General features: G+C 35.0%; 1 protein-coding gene and 1 long non-coding RNA gene across 2 annotated transcripts; both read right to left on the bottom strand.

Moving 5' to 3' along the window:
• Positions 1-1,578: 1,578 nt before the first annotated feature.
• On the bottom strand, positions 1,579-3,178 carry LOC113756126. Its single transcript, XR_003465846.1, has 3 exons — positions 3,089-3,178; positions 2,827-2,914; positions 1,579-1,733 (listed from the first exon to the last, which is right to left on the bottom strand). It is a non-coding gene; the product is annotated as an uncharacterized LOC113756126 (long non-coding RNA).
• Positions 3,179-3,771: 593 nt separating this feature from the next.
• Positions 3,772-8,906, bottom strand: LOC113756127 (E3 ubiquitin-protein ligase RLIM-like). Its single transcript, XM_027299919.1, has 5 exons — positions 8,769-8,906; positions 5,732-6,947; positions 5,546-5,596; positions 4,956-5,120; positions 3,772-4,152 (listed from the first exon to the last, which is right to left on the bottom strand). The coding sequence occupies exons 2-5, from the start codon at positions 6,920-6,922 to the stop codon at positions 4,003-4,005; spliced, it is 1,557 nt and encodes a 518-aa protein (XP_027155720.1). The 5' UTR covers positions 6,923-6,947; positions 8,769-8,906; the 3' UTR covers positions 3,772-4,002.
• Positions 8,907-9,274: the final 368 nt, after the last annotated feature.

Below are 9,274 nucleotides of genomic sequence, written 5' to 3'. Positions count from 1 at the left end.
AATTTGAAATTCAAAGTTAAGGTAATCTAGAAACATGACTGCAAAATAAAAAGAAAAGACAATAACCTGAAAAGCTAAATCTTTCTCCTCCTTTGAGTATTTCCTTGTGATTTTCCTCAACCTATCAAATAGGCAGCAATCTAAGATTATGAGGAGCAGCAAAACTAAAGAAGCAAGCCAGAAATTAAAAGGTTAAGAAATGAAAAGGAAGCAGAAACTTGAAGGTCCAATCTAATGTAAAATTGGAAAAATGACGGAAATAAATAAAAAAACATTCACAACCTGAAAAGTTAAATTTTTTTCTCCTTTCAGTAGATATTCCTTTCATTTTTCAAACTGTTTTCACATTTGAATACTATAACGTTGAGATACCAAGAACCATACACTACATACACTAAAAAAAAATGACTTCACCAATAATGACTAACCATAGAAAAAAGGGCTTTAAAAATCTCATTTGGCAAATTCACATACAAAGGAAATAAAAGCACAAGTAAGATATTGTCAATAATATTAAAAAACCCTAAAAAAGTATAAACAAACAATTATTATCAGATCAAACGTGGCTGTTTTATCTTACAATTACTACAGGCAGAATCGACTACTATTGTAGGCAATGAACCACATAGTTCAATTGTCAACTCTGCTTTACCCAACTTGCTCACAAACACTTCTAGAACAAAGGCCATGTAATTAAATGATAATGCTCAATATGTAAAAGCATTTGCTAAAAAATTGATCTTCTAGTTTTTAAAACATTAATGAGATGTTATCAAGATTAAGATGCAAAGAAGAAAAGTAAGTTTGTAAAATCTACCCATTAAATTGGTGAAACAAAATGTGCAACCTAACCATGCTATGTTAATAACCAAAGTAATAGGCTCTTTGAAGAGCTAAGAGAACTGGAAAAAAAAAGGAAGAACAGGCCAGAAAAGAAATTGCCCCAGTCCAAATCATCATTCAAGAGTAGAAAGGCAAAAAAAATTATAAGGCACAACTATTCAATATGTTATTTTTAACTTTCACAAGCAAATGTACATGTATCAACCCCGTGGGAGTTTCTCTTCTAACTTCCTAACCTTCAACCAGCACCTTCTTGTTGAGGAAAACAATCTCTTCATAGAATCAAATAAACAAAAGAATGCAATTAGGAGATAATCTAAATATGTTAATTTTCCTATCAACAAATAAATTTAAGATTTTAGGGAAGGGGAAAAAATTCTGTTATTCAGGGAAAAAAAAACCCCGAAGAATACAATATCAGTCTGTTTACCACCATGTATGCATTATCTTCAACGAATGTCGCACTGGGAGTTATTAAGTGGTGATTTTTTTTTTTATGGCATTCATTGTAAAGAAATTGCACATGAGCCACTGTAAATGAATCATTCTTTTTTGTAGGACCAATAATTACAATAAGAAAGTAAACTATGAACCAAAAGACAAATACATCAATAGATTGAAACTGCATATAAGCAAGCTAACAAATGTATTTCAAATCAAATATTAAATAATCCACAATAAATGAAAATTTCTTATTAAAAAATTCAGAGACTACAAAATTACAAGAATCTCACGGTAAAAGAAACATTAAGTAAACAACAGTACATCAAAAGACTAAACATACCTAATTAAGGTGAAAAAGGCTAAACATAGAACAAACTTAAGTAGCCTTAAAGCTAGTGAGCAGCTTCCCTCCTATCACTACCAGCAATAAGCTTAACACAAAATACCTATTAAAAGCACCAGATCAGTTTTGGATACTCAAAAAAACCCAAAAAGAAAAAAGAAAAAAAAATTGCAATCATGGGCTCTGAACCAAGCATAAGCCCTGCATACATAAAAATCTTTCCTTCTTTGTACAGGATTGGGATTGCACATAAACATTAAGAAACAATATCATTTTCCATTGAATGCATTCTGCACAGAATATTTGAGACAAAGAAATGGAGGAAGAAGTGAAAATCTGAAACCCAGACAACAAATTGAACAAAAGGTGAGATGGCTAAAAAAAAAAAAAATCACAGTTAAGAGTTTGGCCAAATATACACGGTTTTGGCAGTCACTTTTTCCTCACTGTGTAACAGAATTTCTTGCACTGCACAAATGTAATTTGGGAGCAAGGACTTTTTGGAATTTGATACACCAGACATGGTAAGCTCAACAAAAAAACTCAATATTGCACTGAAGCAAATTACAGCATAAAAATTTTTGGTTCCCCTGCAAAACTCAGACACCCATAAGCCATTTTAGCAGTAAGTGTTAACCGCACTTGTAAATGCAAGTACACCACTCTATGCATACTCTAAATACAAAGTCACAACTACTGCAATGGAAAAGTAATGACAAAGGACATCTATTCCAAGCACAATTCAAACAGGATCTCCCAGTACCATATACAACTTGGCTGCATAACCATCCGTGTTAAGAAGGCAATAGTAAAGATAAAAGGCAAAACTAAGAAATAATACCTATAGCTACTTTATGAAAACCAATGAATAGAATATAACTTGAAAGCTGAATTTCAGGTGATCTGCAAAGATACTTGGGGAAAAAAAAAACACAACCTAAAAAAGTTAAATCTATCTCTTCTTGTGGATTTTTCTTGCGTTTTTCCTCAATCTACTAAACAGAAATCAAAATATGACATAAATGCAAAATAAGACTATTAGCAGTAGCAAAACTAAATAACTAAACAAGAAATTAAAACATTTAATCTTCAATGGAAAAGCCGAAAAAAAAACAGAAGGAAGCAGAAACTTGAAGGTCCAGTTTAGCGTAAAATTAGAAAAGAGGCTGGAAAATAAACTACAGAAAAATTAAAACCTTGAAAAGTTAAATCATTTTTTCTTCTTCCCTTCGACTTTTCTTCCATTTTTCCCTCAATCTATTTGAAGAAAAACGAGATCCCTATCTGCCCAATAGATAGCAGAAATGAGATCGTTAACAGCAGCAAAACTAAAGCACTAAACAAGAGATCAGAAATCAGAAACTTTTCTTACAAAAAAAAAAAAACAAAAACAAAAATTTGAAGGCTAGAGTAAAATTGGAAAATGTCTGAAAAATAAATTAAAGAAAATCGCACAACCTGGAAAGTTGATTCTTTTTCTCCTCCTCGTGGACTGAGTGAACTTTCAATCCATTGTCCTCAATCTATGAGAAGCAAAATGTGATTGTGAGTAACTGCAAATTGAAGAAAACAAAGAAGGAAACAAAAACTAAACAAAAAAACATCTAAGTGCCTTCTTTGTTTTCTTCTTATTGTTGATTAACAAAGAAAACAAGAAAGAAAACATGTAGATGACTGACAGACCTGGTCATCGTTTCAGAGAGAGGGAGAGCGGGAGAGGAAGAGTCTTCGTCTGAGGTTTGAGGGAGACCGAGATAGAGAAAGCGAGATGGGAAACGGTGGTAAACATCCGTCATAGTACCTTTTTTTTTTTTTTTTTGAAGGCACAATGGAATCCAAAGTAAACTCACGTGCACAGACTTTTGGACGAACACTCTCTAGCCAATAACCTAGGCCACATCACCAACACAAGCACCTCTTTTGAGCCATGGCATTCGCTCTTTTATATATATGTTAATGACAATATCATTTTAACCAACACGTTATGAAACACCTATACTTTATTACACAATCATTAAACAAGTCTTTGATATCTCTACGAGCTTTGATACTTCAGCACCAGGTCTATCATATTTTAACAATATCACCACCCAATTAACCATTTTAGATCACACGTGTCCTTAGTATAAACACCAAATCGCTTAGATATTGAAGCAGATGAGCTAAAATTTTATTGAAAAGAAAAATCTAGAATTCGTTACAGAGCCAATGACCTGTAGTTATTGCTTACTAAACTGAATGTAGCGAAGAAGTATTAATATCAGAAGAAAAAAAAATGAGAAAAAGGAGGAGGTGCAAAAGCATGACCAGACTGTAATCTGTACATGGGTATGCTATTTAGCGTCCTTATACTGTTTGGCACTTGAGCCTGCCTAGGACGACAAAGAAGACTGGGATGTTGCAGCTGAAGCCTTGCAAATGGGACACCAATTCTTCAACCGCAACCACTGCTGTATACATGCCACGTGATAACCATGTTCACATCCCAGTTTCCCAATTTCATCTCCAACCGCATACTCTTCCTGCAAAGTAGATGCTTTTCATCAATGTTTTTGAGTGTGCATGGAAAGAATTCAAGTATAACCAATAGATGGGAAACAATTCTAGCAAATCAAGAAAATCATCCACCATAGGAAAACATAGATGAGGCATCGGATATTCTGCAGGCATTCAAATAGGCCTAATTCTAAACCAGGAAACTTGTAGCATTATCAAATTTGTTGTGAGCTATTTATGCGTCATTGTTGGAACAATCAAGAATAATGCATCACAGAGAACTGGTTTCACTCAGTGCCAATCTCAATAAATTATACATAATATGCACAACCAAATTGATGCAGCTGAAACAGAAGGCTCATCGTCATCATCAGCTAAGTTGAATTTGAAGCAAATTTACTGAGGTTCACCCAGAAGAGACACAGGCAAGCATGCACACACATTTAAGTCTTCACAATAAACATTCTCTTTATTCATCTTTGGCCTTCCTTTCTTTTCTTCCTTTTTTTCGGGGGGGGAGGTGGAGTACCGCATTTGTCCAATTTATATTCTGGTCCGTTTCTTAGGGAATTCATTTTTTCAAAAAAAAAAAAAACCTACTTCCACTAGAGCTCTTTTTAGAAATACTGGCCAACATTACCAACTTAATCCAAGCTTACCTTAAAATCTCTCATCTAGGATGAGCACTGATGGTAATTCTATGCTAAAGTTAGGCTGCTTCCATTTTGAGGGCCAACAACTTTTTTAACGGTAACTATAATTCCAATCAAAGCACATCCAAACCAAAAGCATAATTTCTAAAGCATATATTTGGTAATGAGGACACCACCTGGCAAATACTGCATTTAATATCAGCTTCATCCTCATTACATCCAGAGGCCCCAACATCTACCGTAGCAGTCTGGTACATGCTTTTCGTGATGCATTTAGCAAATGCCTCTTCCGAGAGTGCTGTGCTCACAGTACCCATCCTCTCCTCTAAAGCAAGTAATTCCTGTCAAAAAGGAGTACAAAAATAGTCGAGAAGTATGAAAAGAGGTCATTGTACATCAGCGGCACCAATTTTATAGCCAAGAAACAAATGAGAAAACTTTCATGAGTAACAAAAAAATGCTGATTTAAAAGACAATTGTTATAAATTCAAGTTCGTACGATCTGGTTAGCCAGAAAAGGAATAAAAAGTAGTTAGAACAATATTGTACTTAGTGATTCCAATCTATTGCATCTTATGATAGCCTACCTCATATGACATGTTATCAATATCTAATCTCATATCTCTGTGGTGGTCGTAGAAGCTAAGGTGGCCAAGAAATAAATAGTTCTCCAAAGCAAGTAATTGCTGAGTCAAATGGATAAGAAGTAAAGCCAACATACAAATGCCAATCTGCACAAATCATAAAGTTACCAAAGATTGAGTACCTCATAGTTCAGCTCTTCATCCTCCCCAATTCTCTCAAGAGCTAATAGTACCTGCTCCAACAAAATAATACAAGTTACACAAAATTGCCAAGGCAAGATCAAGAAAACAGAACTGAAGTATTGAGTTCTCTGTTAATCACATAAGTGAGAAAGGAGTGTAGTTCTTCAGATGAACCAGAGAAGTACCTCAGCAACTCCATTCAGGTTATGTCGCCGGAAAGCATGAGTAATACCATGCTCTGTGGGCATCAAGGACATTATACCAGTTCCATTGCCACCAGTTCTCACAGATAGTCCACAGGAGCTTGAAGCATTTGAAGAACCTTCTATGGAAGATTGATGTGATAAACTATGTAAATTAGCACTATTAGGAGTTTCAGGTCTAGATAATTGTGCAATACTGCTACTGGATTCACTGGTTAATAAAGCATTTCTGTTGTCAATATTTGAAAGCCCGATCCTAGTATTTGAGTTCAATGCCCTCCGAGTCCTCAGAGATGCAGTGCGAGAATCAGTATTTGAAACCCAGCTTCTACCATGTCTTGAGCCAGTGACAGAAATTCCTGTATTGGAGGCGGCGACATGTCCATCTTCAGAACAAGCCATGTTACCTCTTTTTCCGGAAGAAGATGCACCAATTTGTCCTTCAGGACTTCTTTTTCTTAAAACATCCCTCTTAACCTTAGATTCTGAGGCTGAACCACCTTGTGGGATAACATCAGATATGGAGTTGCATCTTAAATTTCTCAAACCATACCAACCCCCATTGTACTTCCTAGTCCCTGAAGCTATACTATTTGATGTAGAAATAACAGATGTAACAGAGGGACCAGGAAGAGGCTTTTGACAGCCAGATGGAGGCTTGTGACGAATTATTCTATGAGATTTATTATTTGATCCTGTGGTCAAACTCCCTACTTCTGTCAGTGTGACTTTACCAGCACTTGAATCTTGTAAATCAGGCTGATGTACTGTGTGATTCCTACTTACTAAAGGGTTCTGTTCTGTAACAGCTGGCTCATAACGAACACCACAAGATTCTGCAGAATCATTGTCTAAGTTAGACGAAGATTTCCTATAAGAATCAGAATCATGTCGTGATTTTCTTCCATTAGTAATTGGAAAACAAGTCCTTGAGGAGCTCCCAGTGATCTGCTTGCCATTTGAAGAATGACAGGAAGGCCTTGAATTTTTGTATTTCTCAGCACAATTACTTTGATTACTCTTTCCATATTTAAGTCTTCCATTGCATCCAATACGATTGCAAAATTCAGCATTTTGTTCTCTTTTATCAATGGCATCCCTGGAAACAAGACTAGATCCTTTTTTGGGGACAACCACCCCAACTCTGTGTCTCCTACCAGAAAACTCATCCATCTTACTTTACTATCTACCCTTATTCCTGTATGAGCAATAACATATTGAAGAAGTCAAGACCTTCATATAGGTTTGACATCTAAATTAACATAAAACCAGCTCCCTTACAAGCGAAAAGAGATTATTTAAAAAAAAAAAATTGTAGTTGAACAGCATTTAGACAAGTATTAAAACAATGAATTGTGGTTAACCAATTTACCAATGACAAAGATAGCAGCAATTAATTCCAGCAAAGTTAAGCTTCAAATTATCGAGTAACAAAAACTAATGTACTCTATGAGTAGATTCCAGATTAAGTTCAGGAAGCAAGCATCTCATATAAGAAACTGGAAGTAATTATGTACACTCAGAGAAATTCCTGTTATAATGAACATGAGAAGCCATATTCAATAGAAGGGAAAACATAATGATAAGCATCGCTCATCTTCAAGAGGGGAGCAACATTGAAACAAATAAGACAGGCAGAAATGCCAATGGGGGGAAAAATTCACATAGTATTTTTGCTCAAGAAATCAGTTTAGCCAATGATATATTGTGGTTCACATGACATTCTGGGGTATTCATAGGCACCTAGAGGAAAGTTCTGGATAAAGACCCCAATCAGACATAAAACGATAATTATCATTAATTAGCTAAATTCTTTTCCTACATTAGTAACAGCCAAATTACCATAAAGGAGCAGGAAAACTCAACTCATAAATTGCATCCTAGTTGTGGTTTTACTGCCTAATAACTGTGGGGAGGGAAGGCGATTCCACATCACTAGAATAAGATAGTAGGGCTGAGCATGTAAATGAGGTACATAAACAACAAGGGAATCCATCTTCCATTAAGGTAAGCCAGAGTTCAGGTAACATAAAGGCTCACTGGAGATCTATTCTTACTATAGCAACAGCACAGATTAAAGCAACACGGCAACTAACAGTACTTATATATACAAAAGGCAAGATCTCCTCCAAATGAATTGAAGAGCTTAAACACAAGAAATTCCTGTAGAACACACAGATATGGAAATCATACAGCAACCTTCATTTTCCTCAAACAAGTAGATAGATGCAGTTTCCGGAAAAAGAAAGTTGCAGACAAATATCACGTAATACACAAACAAAAGTGGCTTATTAGAGAACACCTCCATTACGATTAGTAATCATATGATTATAGATACTCAAATACAAAAGCAAGTCATATAACAATCAGCATACTGCAAATACTGTTCAATTGAATGACGAAACCTGTAAAGGACAGAAAAAAAGAAACGAAAAGAAAAAAAAGAAAAAAAAAAGGATGGTCAAAGGACAAACTTTCCACAAAATATGGCATCAAAAGCTCTTGATTATAAACAGAAAAAGGTTCCCACCAATTTACTCTTTAACTAAAGCAAATAAAGTTGGCTTCTCTAAAATCATCCTATTACCAACTTATTCAACAGAAAACCAAGAAACCCACATATGTTGCATAAAAACATCAACCATCAAATAACAATCAAGACAAAAACCAAATAAAAAAAATCAAACAAACGAAAAATTCGTATCTTCATAGGCCAATCTTCAAGTAAACATTACTTAAGAAATCAATTAACAGAACTAACTCATAACGATCAATCCATTCCAACTTTATTTGATGGAAAAGAATAATTTAACAATACAGACTAAGGACTAGATTCTTTTCCCGTTTTGCTCATCAGGAACCCCAATACAAAACAAAATTTCACATACGAACGAAGACAAACAGAGCAAACCCATATCAGAACACCCAATAAAAACCCAATTGTAGCTGCCAAAAATTGGTACCGGGTCTTTACTGGTTAATCATCTGAAAAAAAAATAACAAACTTTTCGTTCTCTACCTTTCTTGTTATGAACTTATGATCACTGAACACTATGGCAAGAGGAGAAGGCCTTTTTTTAGCGTTTTATTAGAGAGAAAGAAAGGGAATAAAAGATAGGAAAGAAACGTGTTGAGTATGCAACGATCCGTCCTCCAAGGCTAGAGGACGGCTACTACTCTTTTAAAAGGAGAACCAGAAGAAAGAAGTCGTAGTTATAGCTAGGTATGTAATCGAACCAAGCAATACTCGAGCTCGACTCGATCTATAAATAATTTGGCTCAAGCTCGATCGAGTCAAAAAATCTCAAACTCGAACTTGACTCGAGGAAATCTTTAAAAGTTCGAGACTCGAGTCGAGTAATCAAGTTTTTTGACTCGATACTTTACTTGTAAATTCAGTATAAATTATACCCATAACGGTCATTTTATAATTATAATATATATATTATTTAAATTATATGCTCGTCGAGCCACGAGCTGTAAAATTCTAACCCGAACTCGACTCGAATATGTACTCGAGTAGGT

The sequence above is a fragment of the Coffea eugenioides genome, unplaced genomic scaffold, assembly GCF_003713205.1.
Source record: "Coffea eugenioides isolate CCC68of unplaced genomic scaffold, Ceug_1.0 ScVebR1_2005;HRSCAF=2952, whole genome shotgun sequence".
Lineage (NCBI taxonomy): Eukaryota > Viridiplantae > Streptophyta > Magnoliopsida > Gentianales > Rubiaceae > Coffea > Coffea eugenioides.
Note: the sequence above shows the minus strand (reverse complement) of the source record. Positions and strands in the feature narration are given on the sequence as shown.

What these genes read in the sequence shown, in the direction of transcription:
- LOC113756127 (XM_027299919.1), bottom strand. Translation starts at nt 6,922, where the DNA reads ATGGATGAGTTTTCTGGTAGGAGACACAGAGTTGGGGTGGTTGTCCCC. An exon ending in ACCTGAATGGAGTTGCTGAG is followed by an intron (nt 5,597 to 5,731) that starts GTACTTCTCTGG and finishes TTGTTGGAGCAG; the next exon opens with GTACTATTAGCTCTTGAGAG. An exon ending in TTAAATGCAGTATTTGCCAG is followed by an intron (nt 4,153 to 4,955) that starts GTGGTGTCCTCA and finishes TCTACTTTGCAG; the next exon opens with GAAGAGTATGCGGTTGGAGA.